At 33.0% G+C, this 22,625-nt stretch overlaps 1 protein-coding gene across 4 annotated transcripts in view; it reads left to right on the top strand.

The window, feature by feature from the left end:
* Positions 1–22,625, top strand: part of VPS13C (vacuolar protein sorting 13 homolog C) — a 175,101-nt gene that overhangs the window by 19,162 nt on the left and 133,314 nt on the right. For 3 of the 4 annotated variants that reach the window (XR_013450451.1, XR_013450452.1, XM_078079265.1), the window contains exons 6-16: positions 3,120–3,182; positions 7,969–8,034; positions 8,311–8,420; positions 10,661–10,720; positions 13,608–13,667; positions 14,481–14,561; positions 15,766–15,823; positions 17,293–17,420; positions 19,278–19,384; positions 19,930–20,101; positions 21,253–21,315. Coding sequence is in view for 2 of the 4 variants with exons in the window: in XM_078079265.1 (XP_077935391.1) it covers positions 3,120–3,182; positions 7,969–8,034; positions 8,311–8,420; positions 10,661–10,720; positions 13,608–13,667; positions 14,481–14,561; positions 15,766–15,823; positions 17,293–17,420; positions 19,278–19,384; positions 19,930–20,101; positions 21,253–21,315 (968 nt within the window). In the remaining 2 variants the exon portion in view is untranslated. The remainder of the gene's footprint in view (positions 1–3,119; positions 3,183–7,968; positions 8,035–8,310; positions 8,421–10,660; positions 10,721–13,607; positions 13,668–14,480; positions 14,562–15,765; positions 15,824–17,292; positions 17,421–19,277; positions 19,385–19,929; positions 20,102–21,252; positions 21,316–22,625) is intronic. The other variant, XM_078079266.1, reaches the window with a different exon arrangement.

A 22,625-nucleotide genomic window follows, 5' to 3' on the forward strand; every position in this document is an offset into this window, starting at 1 on the left:
TGTATAATAATTACATTGTAGCTTCGTGGATGATAAAATTTAGGTTTTGCTGGGATAGAACTAAAATTCAGAAAGTGATACTCAGTTTTAACATTATTATCTTAGATTTTTCAGAAAAATGTTTTGAGTATAAAAGAGATGAATTCTGGGTGCCTGACTGGCTCAATTGGTAGAACATGTGACTCTTGATCTTGGGGTTGTGGATTCAAGCCCCATGTTGGATGTAGAGATTACTTAAAAATAGTATCTTAAAAAAATAAAAGAAATGAATTGGGATATATGGGATAATTGGGATATATGTTGATATTGTTTTTTTTAATTGCAGTAAATTTAATTATCTTGACTGCATATAATTGTTTTTCTAGTTTCTATGAATATCGGTCACATTTTCATGTATTATTATTTGTACGAATGATAAAAGACACCCTGGTCATAGATGCCCTGCATTTCATCATTATTAATAATTATTACTTAATACCATACTTTATTTTTGAGGCTTATTTTTTTCCCAATTATTTCTTGGTTTTAAAAGCACAAAGGTACCATGACACATGTATAGAGACTCAGAGAAGGAGAGAAAGTGATTCAGCCCCAAGCAGCAGATGATAAAATTGAAAACAAAATCATCATGCTAATCTGCTTTAAAAAAGTATTTTTACTTAATTTGTTTCATTTGGTAAAATACAGTGCTGCCCACAATCATGTGGGAAAAAATAAAATTGAAATATAAATGAGTTCATTTCTAAACAGTTTGGCAACTGTAAAAATAAACTTCTTGATGTTTTTCTTCTTTTATCTTATTGTAGTGAGTTTATTTTCCTGGAAAGGCTATTATAAAGTAAAGGGAAAGAGGAAATTCCTAGTGAGGCCAAAGATTCCCAAATCCTATATATTCTGTTTTTATCTAAGTGATATATACACACACTTTAAAATCAAATAGCTTTGCCAAAAAGACTTCTGATGAAACATGCCAGTCTCCTGTTCCACTCTTCTTTACCCTTTAGACCCATTCCTTAAAGGGAACCATGGTTTTAGATATATTAATGTTCTGTCATTATCTAATCTATTAATGTAAGGTATTATCTAGGATTTCCTGTTATGGTAGTCAAGGAGTTTACTTCTCTTACCATCTCCTTTCACTCTAAATTCCCCTCTCTCTCCTCATAATATGGTTATATCATAATTTTTGGCCAATTACTAGTCAAAATTTACATTACTATGACAGTGTAATTGTTCACTGTATAGGTCAAATGTACTAGATTATATTTCCTTTCTTATGCAACCTTTTGTTTTTCTTGAATTTGTAAATGCTTCTTTTTCATTTGCTTTATTTTCTGTGTAAATTTACCTTTAATTCTTTTCCCTTGCTATGTGAAATCTGTTATATGACTATCAGTGTTACTTTCCAATTGCCCCTATCCACCTATTGGTCCCCTCCCTGGACCCATTTTTCTCTTGGAGATCGACCATTGAAATGGTTGTTTTTTCAGTCCGGCTGCACAGTTGTCATCCTAGGATTGGTCTTCATCCCTCTTCTGTGTTAAATTCATTGTTTCCTGGGTCCTTTGCCTTTTGTTCTTTGTTACTTTGCTTTGCTAAAGCGTATCTAGTAGCTTTGAAGAAAGGATACATTGGATATAATTGTTAAAACCCTTTCAAGTCTGAAAGTCTTTGTTTACTTAAGCACTTGTTTTATTTGGCTGGAGATAGAATGCTAGGTTTAAAATTAGAATTTTGAAGGCAGTATTGTTTAGTTTCCAGGTACTTTTGAGAAGTCTGATGCCAATCTGCTCAACACATTGTTGGAAACCTAAAAATTAGAAAACCTGTGAATCCTGCTGTCAAAAACCTTACATTTTAGAGGAGAAATAAGAAATGTGCATAATCAATCTTAAACAGGAAAAAGTGTTGAGTCTCATCAAAGTGGTACACATAAGAGTGGTAAGAGAGTGAACATACCACATTAAGCCAAAGAGATCAGGACAGACACTATGAAGATAAATATTTCAGCTATGTCTAAAAGATGAGTTTTCAGAAAAGGAGAGAGGGTCTTCTAGGTAGAGGGGACAGTAAAGAGAAGGAAGTATAGAACAGGTACGGGGAATAGCTAAGAATTTGGGAGTTTGATGGAATGTAATTAGATGTAGGTTGAAAAGCTGAGTTTAGGTCAATTTTAAGAGATTTGAATGCCATGATGGTGATAATGGTGATCGTTATGACAATGATAGCAGCCAACATTTATTGAGCATTTATTATTTGTCAGTCACTCTTCAAAATGCTTCAGATATATTGACTCATTTAATAGTCATAAGTCTATGATATAAGGCTATTATTGTTCCCATTTTACAGTTGAGAAAGCTGCAAGTTAAATAACTTGTCCTAAGTCACACAGCTAGAAAATGATAGAGCTATAATTTGAACCTACTCTGGCTCTATCTAGATCCTATATTTTTAGTTTTGTGTTATAGTGGACTTTCATCTGTAACCAGTGAGAGAGTCAGTAGTAAGTTTTCCTTTTTCTTTCTTTAAAAATCCAGGAGTGATGTCGTCAAAGTTGTGTTTTCGGAAGGTTAAACTTGCCTTCGTGTCTGGGCAGTATGTGAGGAGGGAAATGGAGGAGAGTGCTATGTAGCCATCACTAACAAGAATGGATAAGAAAGGATTCAGAAAGTGTATCTAAAGGGAACAGATCAGACTAAAGCTAACTCTGAAGTTAGTGTAAATATCACAGCAATATTTCATTCTGCAAATGGGCAAAACAGTGGGCAGAAAGGGAACCAAAATAGCAGATTTTTGCTCTTTTTGAAAATTTCAAATAATTTGTTGAGACCTTAGCCATAATTGATATTTGTCTGCCTTGCTTAATTTGTAATTATTAATTGTTATAATTTTAATTATTAGAAAATTTTGTTATAATATGATAATAAAGTTTGTATGTTGAACTAATGGAAATAGTTCCTTAGAAATAGATTGTTCTGGTGTCGCCACATTTTACTTGTCTGTTACGTCTGTTACGTGATTTCTCAGTCTTTGAATTAAGTTTAGACATGTTTTACCTGTGAAATTAAGGTGTCTCTTAAATGCTTTGCATTCTGGTTATTGCTGCCATGCGGATGCAGGCGCACATTCAGGGGAGTTCATATATGGCTTGGAAAGCTTTGTTTACAAGGACATCAAGCCTGGTGGGTATGCATGGTTCATTATATTTAGCTATATAAAAATTATATTCCTATCTACTCTTGAGCTTTTAGTGGAGCCCATTTGATGATATGCCATTTTTTTTTTTTTTAGAAAATATGGAAATGTAATTCATGTTTTTCTCTTTTACCATCATTTCTGTTTCCCAACCTTCTGTAGCCATTTGTTCATTCACTATACTATTTAGTGTCTTCTTGTGGAAAGCACTGTGCTGGATGCTGAATATTCATGGGGTGAAGCAAATATGATCTACTGCCCTTGTGAAGCTTACAGTTCGATATATAGATAACTTTCAAATCTAGACTGTCTTTCTGACTTTGGTTCTGTAGTGTAGTAGTTTCTCAGTTAGTCAATTCCTCTCTATAGCAGTGGTTTTCACACTTGTAAAAAGCAATAAAATGGAACCTTTTTTAGTGAGTGAGACTTTATTTAGAGCCTTGATAAGAAGTGTTCCTCTGGGGTTCTTCATATCCTTCCTGATTTGCTTTATCTCTGTAGGAGCTCCAGAGGCACATGTGGACTATTGTCTTATACAGCATATTGAAATTTGAGGCTTCACAAAAGGCAGATTTGAAGGCTGACTGCTTTAGGATTTATAATAGGATTTTTTTATATGGTAGGGAATTTAATACATACAAGTACATTAAAATAATAATTCTGATATTATATAAAATGATTTGATGTATTTGATTATATTTTCTATAACTTTATAGGAGTTTATTATATTAACTTAGTTACACTTATAATTTGTTTTGATTAAGTGGCAAGTGGGGTCTGTACTAGAAATGTAAACAATAAGCATTATGTTAGAATTACTTCTGCAGCTAGAAGCTTCTTTAATATTTAGGTTCATTTGACAAATGGAAGAAGAATTTGCATGGCAAATTTCACAGCAATGAGTGAAATTACCCTGAAAGGCGTTTCTCTTTTAATAAAATCTGCCCCTTTAGCAAGTGTAACTGACTATGTTAATTTGTCTTACAGTTATTATTTAATATAAAAGATAGTCTGGAAATACTCATGGCTCAGTGTTTAATTTTGTTATAATTAGACCAACTTTCTGCAGTCTGCTAGGGCAGTATTTTCTGATATTCCTAGGAGGAATCTGCCTCCAAGGTACAAATGAATTCCAGTGGCCCATTCAAGTCATAACAAAAATCACTGGGTAACATTGGTGGTAAAAACAAACAACCCCCCCCCCCAAAAAAATCCAAACAGACAGTGGTCACTATAAAGGAAAACCTAATTAATTCAGAGTTTATTTCTTTAAAAACACTGCATTAACCTGGATAAAAATCTGGGCCTAGAATTTGGTGATTCTGAAATGAGAACAGTTAATTTTGTTGATGATATCTTGATTCATTTGGCTAGGACTTAATGTAGACTCAGATCATTTCATCTTTTTACTTGCTGAATGTGTATTCCTTCCTTATTTGATGTCATTTAAAAAATTTTTCCAGAGCATGTCTCTCAAAACGTCAAAACTATTTTCATAATAATGCTAAAATAATACGTGATTTTTCACTGTGCCGCTGCTGGAGCTGCCGGTGCATAGGCAACATTGGGTAAAGTTGTGGCTGCCTTAGCATGACTCAGGGCAGTGGCACCGAACGTTACTGGCAGCCAGCCATTGCATTGTTCAGTGTACTCACAGTAAAAAATAAGATGAAACAAAAGAAAAAGAGCACCAATTTTACTTAAGAATATTCTTGATGGAATAGGAAAAATTTAATTTTAATAAACTTAAGCTCTTGAGTATGTCTTTAATATTTCGTGTTACAAAGGAGGAAATAGGTATTAAGCACTTAAGTAGGATAGTTGTCTCAAGGAAAAATACCTGTGCGTTATTTGAATTGTCAGCTGAACTAGTTGCTTTTTTTTTTTTTTTTTCTTGGAAAACCATTTTACATGAAGAGTGATTGACAGACTATTATTCAGATTTGGGTGTTTGGTAGATACTTCAACAAAACAACTTCAAGAAAAAACAACTGATGATGTTTGTTGCCAGTGATAAGATTTTTTAGCTTTTGAGCAAAAATTAGAATTTTGGAAAACTTTTATTTGCCACCTGGAGCTTGGCAGCTTCCCAGTACTTAAAGACTTTTATGATGAGATTAGTGGTGATACAAATGTGATTTTTGATATTAAATAATGAAATCACTCAACATTGAGAAGATCTGCATAATTCAATGAGGTGATATTTCCATATTACCAATGCATGATAAAAAATCAGGTATGTGTCAAAGGTCCTTAAAGTGTAAGGTAGGCCAATTGATTTTAATTCGTATGAAAAAATTATTGATAAAGTTTCAGATTCCAAAATGCAACTAACCTTTAAGAAATTATCACTTGTTGAGTTTGGGTGTAGTATCCATAATTACATGAAAAGACCATGAGGATGTTCTTCCCTTTTTTATTACATATCTGTAGTTAGGTCAGATTTTCTTCATGTGCTTCAATCTAAACAACATTTCAACAGACCAAAGGCAGAAGGAGATAGGTGAATCTAGCTGTCTTCTGCCAAGCCAGACATTAAAGAGATTTGTAAGAATGTAAAACAATGCTACTCTTTTTACTACAACCCTTTGTTTGGAAAATATGGTTATTTTCATAAATATGTGTTATCAGTGCTATCACATGTTTTTTATTTTATTTTTTTACATAATGTTTTTTAAAATATGAATTAATAAATGTTTTTAAAATTTCTCCATTTTGATTTCCAATATGGTAAATATCAATAATTGTAACCCACACTAATAAAAAACTTTTTAGGGTTCTCAAGTAAGTGTGTTAAAGGTGTCATGAGACCAAAATATTTGAGGACTAATTTAGAGAGTGACACAGAATCATAAATTTAGTATTCATCAGGTTAAATAGAAACTTTCTCTAAAGAACTGTGTGGCAGTCAGATTAGATTTTGAAACTATTTGGAGAGTTTTAAAACATGGTACATGTAACATTGAGATCAAAGATGGAACAAGGGGCTAAAACAGTTGTGAAGCCAGAAAGATAATAGAAGGTCAGGTAAGAAGAGTGAGTTATGGTACAATCTAAACCCAGGCAGCTGAACCTGTTTCTGAAAGCTGTTCTAGCCAACTGGGATGGTTTTCAGGGCTACTCTGGCTTTCTTGTTTCTTTTCAAGTGATATTTCTTTGAAAACTCAGTCTTTCTCTAAATGTTTAATTTATGAATGAAAAAGACCATCATTATGGCAAGAAATACTGGTAATAGCAAAGTCCAGATTCTTTATGTCTTTATTAAATATTTTCTTCTTGAAACTCAGGGTTTTATTGTTGAAATCCAGGATTTGGTTCTTAGTTTTTATAGTGGCAGGACAATTTGCTTTAAAATATCAAGGGAGAACAATTTTGAAATTTCAAGCCAAATTTTATGTATATTCTATCAAATACTATATATATAACATGAACTGAACTTATATATTTTATTATAATGTTCAGATGTGGATTTTTTGATTCATTTGAACAGATGCATATCATGTGCTTTGTGCCCAGATACTGGATAATTCTTGTCCTAATGAAGCCTCCTGCCTGGTGACAAGACAGTTGTACAGACATTTCAATTTCAGTATAATCACTGCTTAGTGGAAGTCTATATAAAGTGCAGAGGTAGATGGCCCTGGAGCTGCTTGAAATCGTTGAAGAAAGCTTCAGACAGGCTCTTGCAGACCTGAGATTTGGGAGCCTTCTGGCAATTTGCCTGGTGAAGAACTTCAGGGAAGGCAGCTGAAGTTCAGAGAATGATCTATACATAGAGAGAGAAGCCTTAGCCATTAGAAAGTTGGGCTTGTTGTGGAAATTACGGATAGTGTTTCTGAAGTGTCCAGTGCAAGGATGAGTAGAGGAGATAGAACAGTACAGGGAGTTAGGGGTTAGGTCATGAAAAGACCTTTGTGTCATGCAAACACTTTTTCATTTTATCTGCCAGGCTGCAGAGAGCCTTTAAAAGAATTTCAAGCAGGGGATTAACAGGCTGTGAATGGTATTTTAGAAGGTATCAGTCTGGTGGCACTACAGAAGAATGTTTAGTAGGAGGTAGAGTGGAGACTGGAGGCAGGGGAAACCATACAGAGACCACCTGGTGTGCAGGCTAGAGATGACGTCTAGTAGGAAGTTAAATGTAAAGGTTTGTAACTTGGGTATTGTTTAATGCCATGAAAGTGAGGTAGTGCCAAATAAAAGAGGATGAGGTTTTAAAGGAATTAATTATTAAGCCAATTTCCAGTACAGTTCAGTGTACATTTTTTGCCCTTTTGGTGTTCTTTGTATCCTTAACTCATTAAAGGATTTTGCGTGTGAGGTGTATCATCCAGAGGAAGTCATCTGTCAGCAACCTGCCCATTCATTTCATTTGTGTTCCTGTGTCCCTACCATATACTTATGAAAACCTTTCCCTGAAAGTTTTATATTCTGTCATTATTACATTTCCAATATTTTGATAACATTGAAATTAAAATTAAACTTTGTATTGTGAAAAGTCATAAATATTATAAAGGGCTTTGCATATGGATATTTTGCCCAATTTTTGTATAATTGTATTTGTCAACTTATTTGCTAGATTAAAGGAGGTTATTCTAAAGAAGGTTTGTGAATTTCTGTTTGTATTGAAATAGCAGAGGTCAATTTAGAATAAAGTAAAGTGAATTGTACCAAAATTTGCTGTCAGGAAGAATTCTCTTGTTTTCTTTTCTGTCCTCTAGTCTGCTAACTTGAATTTTATCCTTTTCTCACTAAAATGCTTCCACTGAGAAGGACGTAAACGTAAAAAGCACAAAAAACATTTTAAGAAACCTTTTAAAGGTCTTGATCGCTCGAAAGGTAGGTAAAAGTAGTTTTTATGCCATGTGTTATTTATACACATCGCCACTTGATTTCTGTCTCCAAAGGTAAAATGAATGTTACATACAATGTAACTTCAAAAATAAGTTTTAAGTTGGGAATGCATATTAAAATAAAATAAATCTAAAATAAAACAAGGACACCAGAATAGGCTGTCCTTTCTATTGAGTAGTGCCTTAGCTATCCTTTGGTCATTTGATTATGAAGTATGTGAGAATTTCAACTCTTGACCTTGTATTTTTCTGTTTTTTATAGATAAACCAAAAGAAGCCAAAAAGGATACGTTTTTGGAAAAGTTGGCAACCCAAGTAATTAAAAATGTACAAGTAAAAATCACAGACATTCACATTAAGTATGAAGATGATGTAAGTAATTTCAATTTATTTAGTTTAAGTTAGTAATTAAATGTGTATTTTATGATAATAGTATTGATTTGTCTAGATATGAGTTACCTGTACTAGATTTTAAATCCAAGGTTGTTTTTTATTGTTGTTGTTATTGTTTTCTGATGAGTACACTACCGTATCTTCTTTCCTGTGTTACACCTTTTTCACCAGGCATTTATATATAAATGTAAAACCACCATATGTTCCTGTCTAAAGGTAATATGACAGATTTTCCAGTTGTCCTCTATTATTTATTTTGAATTTTAATGCTATAAGATGTATACTATTATAACTTTAAGGAACTATACTGACAAAAATATTAGTTCCAAGTGGTGATGGAAATAGTCAATTACAATGGTATTTGGTAGAGAGGGGACTAAACCCCAGGTCAGTAGACCACTAGTCTCACTCTCTTTACATTCCTTCAGCTTGGATTGAACATGCACAGCTTACATACATGTGCAAAAGTGTATTTAGAAACCACGCTTCACTTATAACCAGAGTTTAACGTTAGTTGATTAAAAAACTGCTGATTAATTTTAGCTAAACTAAATATACATTGCTTTGTTTTAAAGTTTGAAAAATATGTAAAATAACCTTGAATTTTTTTCGTTTACCTAAGATGATGGAAATATTATTCTGTCTCTTCTAAAATTTGGATTTAATTAAAGCCATACTGACATACATAGAATTTATTTTCTTTTCCTGATAAGTTCCTCATAGAACTTAAATTTCAGTGAGACATATTTGTAGTTTTTTAAGATATACTATCTCCATTTTATATTGACTTTATCTTTTGGTTTTATGTAGTTATTAAACTGAACTTTGTCAACAAATAAATGTCAAAAAACCTAACTCATCAATGCCCTTGTTTAAACAGACTTAGCAAAATAAATCAACTCAACACATCATGGAAGTGAAAGAATTATTCTTAAAACTAATGGCATATTGATGAATGAGTACCTCAGTTTGAACTTAAACTAAGCTTTTTACTGAGCAAGTACAATTAGAAAGGTACATCATTTCTCTCTCTTTAATAAAAAAATACAGAGAGGCACAGGAATGGGCTAAGTACCTCAATTAAGTTGGTATCATTGACAAAATATATTAAAATAATCTAAAAGGAAAGAATTAAAAAGTGCAGAGGGATCTTTCTTGTATCATTCCTTTTTCACTGTGATTACCTTAATTATCGTATGTAGGATAATGAAAAATAGAGTTTAGGAAGTGGGGAATGGGGAAAGTGTAATAATTTATCACGAAGATGTTCATTGAATGATAGTAATAGTTTGTGGGTAGTGCCTTAGCAAGTGAGGTTGTGTGTTACTAAATTTCCTTCTGAAATAGGTGCAAGTTATCTTGAGCTAGTTGTCTATAGGTATAAAAAAGTTGAGTGTGAGAATAAAGGAGGATATTAAAAACTGAGCTCACAATGCTATTTGTGCTTTTTCAATTATTCCAGAGCATGCATTTTTTCCTACATTTGACAAGGGTCTATGTGACTATGCTCTGGAGTCTACGTAACTATACTCTGGATGATTTAGAACATTATGTTTTTTCCCTCTCTCTTGAGTTTCCCTGGTTTCTGTCATGGTCCAAAAAAACTCTGTAAGACTTGGACATCCTTATGATGTCTAAAACAATGACATTGTACACATTGTGGTACAGTGTAACCCTGGTGTATCAATATAACTTAGGAATTGAAGATCAGGAATAGAAGAAAAGTTTTGTAGGTTAAGAGACTGAGGATATTAAATGTTAAGCATCTTGGGCATTTCCTAACAAAGTATTTTTGAAAGTTAAGGGTATTAAAGACTTCACATTTCTAAGTGTGAAAATTGTAAATGTTTGAAAAGTAATTTAGTTGCAGTGTTATCTGTGACATCTTGTTTTATTTATCTAGGAAGAACATCTTTAATGATAGACATAAAGAAAACTGTTTCTTTTTCTCTATTGAAACAAGAATCTTGTTAGTGAGAAAAGAGTTCACTTCATAAGAAAAGAGTTCCACTGGGAAAGTGTCATTTCAGTGTCCTGCCTACAAAATATGGCTAATCCTAGCCTTGTTATTCCCCTTTTCTCCTCTTTTTTTTTCCACAAATCCATTTGGGTTGTGGGACTTGTATACTAATTGCCCTGTGTTGCGCATTGTACAGAGTGGAACATGGATTTACTCTCACCATCAGTGTATTTTAATGTCACCTTTTCTTTTTTGCTAGGTCACTGATCCACAGCAGCCTCTTTCATTTGGTGTCACACTGGGAGAACTTAGTCTGTTGGTAATGTTGGCCTTATTTACAATTTTTGTGAAACCTGTAAAATATTTCCAAGTCACAGGGTGAATTGCCTAAAATCAGCTATCAATACAAATAGCTATTTTATTTTTATGTACAATTTTTTTACAGTTTTTCTAGAAATTTAGAATTTATAGTGATGCTGTTATTACATTCTCTAATTATTTTGCTTTGTCTTTGAACTTAAGAAATATCAAAATGCCAATACCAAATGTTTTTAAAGAATTAAAAGCTGTATCTTAAACATGTGGGAAAATAGGGCAAGGTAAATTTTTATAGATCATGTTCTCATTCTTGGTATAGGCAGATAGAATTTCCAAATAGATTGTAAATGTGTATATGTACGTGTGTGTGTATGTATTACACTGAGATGTATATAAGGTCATTTATTTTGGTTATATATTTTATTATATAGTTTGGTTTTTCTCCTAAAGATCTTTAAGGATAGTGTGTATATTTAGGTTGGACATTCTCCCCTCTATTTTCTGTGGACAACTAAGTGGTAGGAAAAACGTTTTGAAGTTAAGGACAGTGAACAATAAATCATGCTGGGTACGTGTTTGTCTTAATGATAGTTATATGGAGAGGGCCTTAGTAGGGAAAGAAGAGGAAGAGAAATGAAAGAGAAGTGGAATTCCAGAGGAACAGAAAAAGGACATGGTTACATAGAGGCCTTCAGAATGATATTTCCATACAGATAAGTAGAGATATCCATCAGATTGAAGACCAAAGAAGAAACATTGAAAAAAAAAACAAAAACCCTGGAGAAACAAAGTTAAGGGAGTCAAGGAAGCTAGTGTTTATTATACTGTTTATCCTCTGCTTCTTTCCAAAATGAATTTTAAGTGGCTTTTGATAAAAAAGAAATAATACAATAACAGAGACTAGAGATAATTGCTCCAGAAAAACCAGACTAACAATATTAGTCATAAATGAGCACAATATTTTGAGTTTCCAGCCAACAAAATAAAAAAATTACAAAATAGTTATGTACCTCTCATTGACTGATAGAGGCATCCTAGTGCATAAGAATGATGTGTAGTTTCCTTAGTGTGTATTGTTGTTTGATTCTCTGTATCTTTTCTCAGACTCTTCATACTGTTTTCTTAGCCTGTGTTACTTTCTTCCCTTTGTCTCCCTGGTGATTCTGTTCAGGTTTTAATTCTTATGTTAGATATTACCTTGTCTTTCTTATTCCTTTTTCACTTTCATCTTAGAATTTATCATTCTTTCTTTTATGCTCCCCATTATATTTTATTATGGCACCTGTAACATATTATTATACTGGTTACCATGGTGATCTTCTGTCTAACCTTCATTCTTTCACTGGTAAAATAGTACCTTTATTTTAGAATTTTTGCGTTGATTAAATGAGATAGTTTGTGTAAAGCATTTGGCACATGTGTGGCTCAGTTATTTCCTGCTTCAGCTACTACATTGACTGTAATAACAACAGTAACCCCAGACTTACCTCTTTCTGTATCCATAGCATTCCTTTTTTACATCTTTCCAATTATAATCTAACTCTTATATCTAGGGTAATCTTCCCACCTCTGATCTGGATCCCATCCTCCCCATGTCCTGGGAGCCTTTTTTCCTCCCTTTCTCTCTGCCTCTTTTCCTCCCTTCATTCTTTCCATCACTTTCCTTCTCTTTCCTACATCCTCAACTCCCTTCCCTCCCACTTTTCCCTCCTCCTACTCCTTCCTGTAAGCTAAATTTAAACACATTCAAGTCTGTCTTTTACAACAAAATTAAAAAGGCCCTTCTTAATCTCAGGAAACAAACTGAGGGTTGCTGGAGTGGGGGGTGGGGTGGGAGGGATGGGGTGACTGGGTGATGGACACTGGGGAGGGTATGTGTTCTGGTAAGCGCTGTGAATTGTGCAAGACTGTTGAATCTCAGATCTGTACCTCTGAAACAAATAATGCAATATATGTTAAGAAAGAAAAAAAGAAGAAGAAGAATGTAGCAGGAGGGGAAGAATGAAGGGGGGGAAATCGGAGGGGGAGAAGAACCATGAGAGACAATGGACTCGGAAAAACAAACTGAGGGTTCTAAAGGGGTGGGGGTTGGGAGGATGGGTTACCCTGGTGATGGGTATTGAGGAGGGCACGTTCTGCATGGAGCACTGGGTGTTATGCACAAACAATGAATCATGGAACACTATATCTAAAACTAATGATGTAATGTATGGGGATTAACATAACAATAAAAAAATTTAAATTAAAAAAAAAAAAAAAAAAAAGGCCCTCCTGAACCTTCTCCCACTCTACCTAGGCCCCATCTAACTGCTGCCTTCTCTATCTTTTCTTTCTAACTCAACTTTTTGAGAGAATTCTCTACCTTTACTATCTTTGTTTCCCCACCTCTGTTACTCTGCTACTTCTCTGAAATTTTTCTTAACAAGTCCATTAGTAACGTCCTGGCTGCTCAATAAACTAATTTTAGTTTATCTGATTTGACATTGTTGATCATGCTGACTTTCTAGAAACATGGTCATGCTGTTATTTCCATATTCTCATGGTTTTCTTTGCAATAATTATTTATTTGACTTTTTAAAAGAATGTGGACCTTCACTATCTTATAGGCTAGCTTTCTTTCTTTTTATTCATACCCAATTCCTTCCACACAGACACAAAGTAGATCAGCAGTTATTTTCTGGATGAATGAACTCAGTTAAATTAGAACCTCCTCAATTCTGTTTTCACTGTTTCTTTGAGTTTGTCCTATAGATATGTAAGGAAACAGCTCACAGTAGCCGTGGTTAGCTAGATGTCTTTTCTTTAAGTTATTTTGTTACAGTTTATAAATATTAGAGTACTGTTTTATGATATATATACTTTGTTTCACAGTTATTTTTTTCTTTCAGACTGCAAATGAACACTGGACTCCATGCATATTAAATGAAGCAGAAAAAATTATATACAAGGTATTAGACTGGATTAAGAAATTCTTGTTACTTTTCTAGGTGCAAACACTTAATGTAGTTTTTTGAAACCTTGATGGAGCCCAATGTGCCATTGGAGTATGAGTTAAAATTGTAAGGTCTAGTTTTGGCTCTGCTACTTACTATGTGACCTTCTGTAATCACTTACCTTTTCTGAGGTTTAGGTTCTTCACCTAGCAAAAGAAATCAGATAAAACTAATATTTCCCAAATTGTATTTTATGGAGCATTAGGTAATTGAGATATTAGCTTTGTAGAAAAAATATTCTCTGGTCAAGATTACTGACTAAAGTACTAAGCTGTACATAGTTAAACTGTGTGTTTCATTTTGTTTTAAACCACAGGACTTCACAATACTTTAAATATGCTAATAAACATTGTGAATTTTCAAGAGGGGTGTCTAGTATGTTGCTTTCCCCACCTTGCTGTTCTAGAATCCCCTCCCTTCACCCCTCCTTCTAAACAGTCATTCATATCCACTGGAGGAATCATGTCTTTCTTATTCAGCAAAACATGTACAAGTCTGTTAAAGAGTAAATTCTCAATTAATATTTGATAATTGAATGAATGAATCTCCGTGGAAATAGTGTTGCTGGAAACACAATTTACCAAATGCTAAGATTAATGAAGTCTATGAATAACGTGTGTATTTTCCCCATTTTTGCTTTATTTTTTTCCTTTAAAAGTTCAAAATGGCAATTGGATAATTCTAGGGTGAACATGAGAATAATCTTTTAATACTGATGCATAATTTTCATGTGTTAGTTGCTTGACCTCTTTCATTTTTCTTTTATAGCTTATACGACTTGATAGTCTTAGTGCCTACTGGAATGTAAACTGCAACATGTCTTACCAGGGATCAAAGGAACAGATCTTGGTAATTTCAGTTTATACCTGGAAGAGCTAACTCCACTCCCTAAATTTTTTTAACTTAAGAGGTCTTTAATGAGGACAGGGTATAGTCTTTTGTTTAAGTTGTATTTAACCAAATCAGAATTGTGAAACAGTTTTTGGAATCCACTCCTTTTTATGTATGTATGCATGTATTTATTTATTTTTTTTTCAAGATTTTATTTATTTATTTTGACACAGAGAGAGAGACAGCGAGAGAGGGAACACGAGCAAGGGGAGTGGGAGAGGGAGAAGCAGGCTTCCCGTGGAGCAGGGAGCCCGATGCGGGGCTCGATCCCAGGACCCTGGGATCATGACCTGAGCCGAAGGCAGATGCTTAACGACTGAGCCACCCAGGCGCCCCGCCACTCCTTTTTATTTCAAAAAAAAATGTTCATATAAGAATGATTACTTAAAGAGTATTGTAAAGAAAGAGGATACTTTTCAGATCTAAAGAATATATCCTTAGCAAATTTTCTTTTAAATTGAAGTATAGTTGACCTTAGCAAATGTTTTATGCATTTGTGATGATGATTTCTTCAACAGTGAAAGGTTAATTCAAAACTTCAGTGTGCTAAGTTAGTCTTAGTCATTTTTATTTAACTTAGAGGAAAAAGGAAGAAGAGTTGAATTTTCTGAACTTGAATTAATTCCAAGGTTCTCTCTCTTATTGCTCAGAAAGATATTGTAACAAATAATTTGCCTTTGTCTAGAAAGTGTTTGAGATCCCAATTCATGGATGTTTAGTTGTTTTTTATTTTTAAAGATTTACTTATGTATTTGAGAGAGGGGGGAAGAGAGCTCACACAAGTGAGTGGGAGGAGTGCCAGAGGGAGAGAGAATCCTGAAAGCAGACTTCCCGCTGAGCCCAGAGCCTGACCCCAAGATTCATCACCTGAGCCAAAATCAAGAGTTTGCCACTTAACCAACTGAGCCACCCAAGTGGCCGTTTTTGTTTTTGTTTTTAGTCAGAGGGGAACACAATGTATCATATTTTTAGATATTTTTAGAATTTTTAAAAATGATCTACTTCTATATTCTAAAGAAATATATCCATAAGTAATTCTCACTGTATTTTTCTTATGGACTACTAATTACAAAGAAGAGAATAAAGATATTGATTTAAGAACCATGTGTGTAGCTGAATATGTGTGCATTTTTTTCATTCTCATCTTCAAATTTTTGTTTAGGATCAGCTGAAAAGTGGAATTCTTACAAGTAACAATATACCTGCAAATCATCAATATAGTAAGTAGGGGTAAAAGTTTATTTCATGTAATAGGAAGCATAGGATTAAATACTCTGTCTTAATATACTTTTTCTGGTAAAGTTACTTTGACAAATAGAAAGAATTTTATATTTTAGTTTTATAATGCAGCATATTTGGCTTATAACAAATTGCTTAGGAATAGATTATGACACATACACCACTGGAGAATAAGAGAGAAGAGAGCAGGAGGACTGTAGTTTACTCCTAACAGCTAAACACCCTTGGCCTTCATGTTTCCTTCTTGTTATCTCCTTTGTTTTAGGAATTAGGTTTTCTTTTCTTTGTTTAATAACTAAATCTCTGAGATCTTGGTATCCACGTCAACCTTGCCATGTCACTATTACGGTGTTATGACAAAGCAACCACTCTAGAGATTTTTCCAAGTGGCTTTTCTAATTTTTGGCATCCTCACCTTTACTTATTTTTAAATAGACTGCTAACAAAGCAGACTATTTATTTATGCCATCTGTTTTCTCCATTTTAGTTTCATTCCAAAGAGGCTATTTTTTTTAATTGAGTATACCCCTTTATGTTTATCTTCAGCTTTCATGCCCATCTTCTTCCATATTCCATATTACTCTGGTTCACTATTGTTTTCTTCATATTCTTTTATAGCTGACTGCCATTATATAAGAGTTGGCACTTTCTCTTTATGTTCGTACATCTATTTAGTGATGATGTTTTCAGATGAAAGTGTTTATTTTCATTTGTGAAAGAACTAGTTCAGAAAAATCTACAACTTCATTTATAAGTGGTATCCTCCACTTATAAAAACCTCTAAGTTAAAATTTTTATACAATCTTATGCAATTGTAAATAATGTAAGATATCACAATTTATCTAATTTTAATGCTATTCACAGTGAAATTTATTATATTACTTTTCCCTGTCACCTTCCCTAATAACACCTTTTCATGCTAGTTCTTAACTTCAAGAATATTTTCTGACTTCATTCTAAGATTATATATGTAATGATCATTTTGAAAATTGTGAAGTAGTAAGCATTTTTTTCTTGGTAATATGAATTTAATTTGTGATTCTGTTCCTAAGTTCTGCCAGTGATTGAATAAGACAGATTAATCAAATTTTGTTTCCTACCTTGTGTTAATATTTTTAATGAATAATAAAATCATTAAATGTAGTAAGGAAGAGAAGCCTAATTTTACACAGACTGAATAACTAAGAGTAGATTGTCTATTACTTTTGTACATTTTTACCTAGAGGCATAGGACTCCAGTTTCCTCCTTGGAGATTCCACTTTAACTTGCAATTGGTATTATGCAAATAAGTAGATGCTTGAATATTTTTTGGTAGTGATTTTTTACAGTTTTTGCACATTTTTGATTATTTTTCTATACTTTCAGAGTAACAGTGTTCTCATAATTATTTGCAGTTGTTCATATGTAAGGGCATATAAACATATCTTATGTCTCCCCATGTGATGTAAGTTTTCCAGCCAATATCAGCTTCTGCAAAGCTCTACATGAATCCTTATGCGGAAACAGAGCTCAAAACACCCAAACTTGATTGGAACATAGAAGTACAGAATATTGCCATTGAATTGACCAAACCTCAGGTAAGATTCAGGTGGTAATTTCTAGCTTTGATTAGCTTTGAATCTCAGCTGCTTTTGTCCTTTGTGATTATTCCTTCTCCAGTGCTCTAGTGGTTCTTTTTATACTTCTATTTCTCTCTCTATATGTATATGTATATATTTTTTAAGAAAATAAATACCAAATTTAAGAAATAATTTCCTTCATTATATCTGGTCTTTTCCTTATTGGTGGAGAATCTTACCAAATTATAGCAAATGACATTATTTCCATTTAATTCCCAATTGATGGAAGATTTTAATGTGTTTTTTTCTTCCTCAGATTTTAATAAAGACTTTTATATTAAATACTGTCTACTTAATTTTTAGACCAACTATGTTGGCAGCTTTTTTCCTTCACCATTTGTTTCTCATTTTGAGTATATGCCCCGAGAGTTTGGATAACAGACCTGGAGAACTGGAAGTAAAAGGAGGACAAGGGATTTAGCTAAATGAGCTTTTAGCTCAGTGCAGTCCAATAAAAATATACAGTAGTTCCCCTTCTCGATGGTTTCCTTTTCCTTGGTTTTGGTTACATGGGTCAACTGTGGTCTGGAAGCAAATGATCTTCCTTCTGATGTATGGTCAGAAGGTCATTAGTGGCCTAACACTATGTCACAGTGCCTACATCATTCACCTCACTTCATTTCACTATTAGGCATTTTATCACAAGAAGAAGGGTGAGTGCAGTACAATAGGATATTTTGAGAGAGAAACACACCACATTCACATAACTTTTATTACAGTATATTGTTAGAATAGTTCTATTTTATTACTAGTTATTGTTGTTAATCTCTTACTGTGCCTAGTTTATAAATTAAGCTTTATCATCAGTATATATGTATAGGAAAAACATATCATATGTAGGGTTCAGTACTATCCATGGTTTCAGGCATCCACTGGGGGTCTTAGAACATATTCCCTGCGGATAAGGGGGGACTACTATAATGCTGGTTGTATATGTAATTTTAAATTTTCTAGTAGCTACATTAGCAAAGTAAAAAGAAAAGATGAAATTAATTAATAAAATAACATTTTATGTAAGCTAACGTTCCCAAAATATTATCATTTCAGTATGTAATCGGTGTAAAAAGTGTTAAGATATTTTACCTCCTTTTCTTTTTCCTAAATCTTTGAAACCTGGGGTATATTTTAAACTTAAAATACATTTAAGTTCAGACTACCCATATTTTAAGTGGTGAATAGCCACATGGTAACCATTAGGTAGAAGTGCATTAAGAAAAACCAAAAGGAAGAAGCTAGATTTGCCCCTTTCTTTATCTTATCTACAGTCCTGTGTGTGTGTGTGTGTGTGTGTGTGTGTGTTTCCCTCAGTTTGAGCTATTTACCAGGTACATGCAGAGTTATACTGATGGTAAGATGGGCAATTAAATAGCTTTATCTTGCTTTAGTTATGTAATGATTTTCTGGAGGAGTTTGCAAATCAGCTCATAGATAGGCAATGTTGAAATGATGGTCCAGAGGAAACTATGTAGTTTTAGGAACAACCATGTTCCAGTCACTAGTTACAGATAGTGTATTTTGTTGTTTCTAAGATGTTCATTTATTGCACACTGTAACATATTTGAAAATAGGATGTATATTACTATTGATGGTATGACAGTTTATTTGGCAGCACTTTTTCTTTTTGTAGTAGAACTTAAAAATTATGTTACAACTTGTAGTTGATGGCGTCTTAAATTTGATGAAATATAATATTAACAGGCAACCATGATATTCATTGTTCACGGAAGTTAGAGTTTTACTAGACTGAAAATATAAAATTTGGTGTTTATCCATGTGTGCAATATAATAAATATAACTGTATTTTTGTTTTAATAGTACTTAAGCATGATTGACCTTTTGGAATCAGTGGATTATATGGTTAGAAATGCCCCTTACAGGAAATATAAGCCTTATTTACCACTTCATACCAATGGTCGAAGATGGTAAGTTAGACTCTTTTTTTTTTAATGAGAAATATATAGTTAGGAACTCTCAGATTTAGGAGACCTTTAAAGCCATGTAATGAAGCTGCTTTTTTTTTTCTTTATAGACATGAGAGGGATATGTTTTGTATTAGGTCTTTGTTACTTTTTTATAAACACATTCTCTTGTGATCTTGCTTTTCCCCAAATTCTCAACTTAGCATTAAGACTTTAATCATTTTTTGGTCTTAGTACCCTTTAGTCACCACATGGGCTCAATGTTACAACCATATTGGGATAGTATTGATTTTGCATAACATGTCATTTTGTGTCTTTTTTATTTTGCTTTGACATACCATCTTACTGGAGTAATTTGCTCATTTTGTAATCTGTTTAAGTCAGAGAATTGTACTGGGGAATTGAAATGCTAATTACTGGGCTCTTACAGGAGAACAGTTAATAAGAACAAGAAATGTAACAGTGTAGATCTAAAAAGTGAAAGCCATTTTCCTGCTGCTTCTTAAACCTTTGTATTCAAATGTGCATTAACAAAATTTGATTTGCAGGTGGAAATATGCAATTGATTCTGTTCTTGAAGTTCATATAAGAAGGTATACACAGATGTGGTCATGGAGTAACATAAAAAAACACAGGCAGTTGCTCAAGTGTTATAAAAGTGCCTACAAAAGCAAGCTAACCCTGACTAAAGTCCCAGAAGAAATACAGAAACAAATTCAGGTATATCTCATATATATTGGTGAAAACTATTCTTTGCTAAGTCATCCTTTAAATTTTCCTAAATTTAATTTGAATTAAAATATAATTTTAGAAAGAATAGAACTGATCTCTTTTTGAGATAATTTTATGGGAAAATACAGAGTATTTTTTTTTTCAGTTTTTTCTTTAAACAAATCTTTCCCTCCCATCCTAATATCAGATAAAAGTAGAATACTAGTAACTATTTGGAGAAATGTGTCGTTTTTATAATAATATTTTGAAAATCAATATCAGAGCTATTCATATATATGTTTATTATTAGCTAGATATATGTTATTAGTTTTGTTAGTGGCTTTTTTTACGAGCTCAAAGTATTATATATAAAAAACAGCTCTTATTCCTCAAAATAGGAACCCCTTTTGAAATATAGAAAAATAACACACAATATATAAGTTGCTTAATGTCGTCTGGTCTTGATTATATAATCATTTCTGCCACAAATTCATAACGTAAAGAATTAATTGAATTCCTATTATTCTGAAATATACGAGAATCGCTAATATTATATATTAGAAAAAGCATCAAGTTTCTCAGCATCTCAGATCTGATGTTCTCATGTATAAAATGGAAACAATATCTGTTTTACAGAGTTGTGAGAATTGCATGAAATAGCAGATAGATTACCTCATACACAGGTCACCCAATACATGTTAGATTCTTATATATTTTTATATAAATTCCCCAAATCAGTTTCTAGTTTAACTTAGTTGTTGATTTGTAGAATTTTCCATTTTTAAATTCTGTGTTTTATAATGGTGCCTTTAGTACAATGGTTATAAAATAGTATGAAAAAGAGTGAGTCAGTATGAACCATAAGGATAATACCTAAAACAAGCCCCCCTCCTAAATATTCTTGTTTCTATAATGGTGTCATTAAATTCTTATTTTTATATTGTATTTATTGAGGATTTACTTTCTTAGAAAACTTATTTCCCTTATTGCAAAAACTAAAAGTATAAAAGCCAAGTGTACATTCAAATTTATACTTAATCCTTTCATTAGATCACAGTTACTGTTTGTTTATGGACTGGGTAAGCCTAGAAATTCTAGAATAAAATATTTTTTAATCTAATGCCATTTTTCTTGTTTACAAGTATCTCTTTGTTTTATAGGATTTGGAGAAGACTCTAGATGTTTTTAACATAATTTTAGCAAGGCAACAAGCACAAGTTGAGGTAATCATTTTTATGAGCTGATTTTATGTTTTAAGCATGTTAATACTACTCCTTTAAACTTGAGATCAAAAAATCTTAAGCTTCATGGGAGTTGTTCAAGTAACAATAAAGGTTGATTTTCCATGCCTTCATTTAGTCTCAGGAGAAAAATTGGAACATCGGGGAAAAAAACCCACTAATATGGAAGGGAAAAATTCATAAATTTTATAAAAAAATCTGAACCTCCCCCAAGAAAGAAAGTAAATAAAAGTTGTCTGTAATCGTAGCAACGTAGAATGCGGCGCTTAACATTTTGACATACGGTTTTCCAGTTTTTCTCCCATGCATATGTACCAACTGATACTTGCTTTTTATCCCCCATCCTTTCACTTTATCTTTGCTTTGTTTCCTTTTCCTTCTCTTCCTTCCTCTTTCCCTTCCTCCTCTCACCCTCTCTCCTTTCTCTTCTTTTTTCCCATAATTGGAATCAGTTTATATTTCATAATTTATGCTGATTTATGCCACTTGGCATATCCTACCTTGTCCACATTGTTCCATGTCAATCCTATTATTCTGTAACATGACTTTTTTGGTAATTAAAAAAGTCAATTACAAGTGCAGTACAACTCACGATAGAAAAGTTAGGAAATAGAGATACACAAAGAAAGAAAATAGAAACACCTATTATCTCACACTAAAGATACCTACTGTTAATACTTTTTTGTATATTCTTTTAGTCTTTTTTATATTCATAGATCTCCAAACACATGCTCATGTTTTTAAATGGAATTAAAGCACATACCTGTTCATTCATTTACTTAGTAAGTACTCATTGAGTGCCTATTTTACTAGCATCATGGTGAAGAGTGTGGGCTCTGGAATCAGCTTTGCCTACTTGTGTGATCTTGGGCTGGCTGTTTAACCTCTCTGTTCCTCAGTTTCCTCATTTGTATAATAGGATTGATTCATAGTACCAATATCATAGGGTTACTGTGAGGAGGGCATGATGATCCATGTAAGCCCTTAGACTATTGAGTACCTGGTACATAATAATTACTAAATAAGTGACTTACTTCATCATCATCATCATCATCATCATCATCATCATCATTTGCATTAGCAAACAGAAGTGAACAGACAAAAATCCCTTATTTACATTCTAGTAGAAAGGATAAGAAAAACATAAATAAAAATAAAGTAGAAAGGAATATAGAGAAGGAATATGTCACTGGTTAGGCACTGATGATGATGAGGATTGCAGTTTTAAATTGGGTGGTCAGGGAAAGCCTCACTAAGAAGGAAACATTTGAGCAAACACCTAAAGAAGGTGA

The sequence above is a fragment of the Halichoerus grypus genome, chromosome 8, assembly GCF_964656455.1.
Source record: "Halichoerus grypus chromosome 8, mHalGry1.hap1.1, whole genome shotgun sequence".
NCBI classification, from domain to species: domain Eukaryota; kingdom Metazoa; phylum Chordata; class Mammalia; order Carnivora; family Phocidae; genus Halichoerus; species Halichoerus grypus.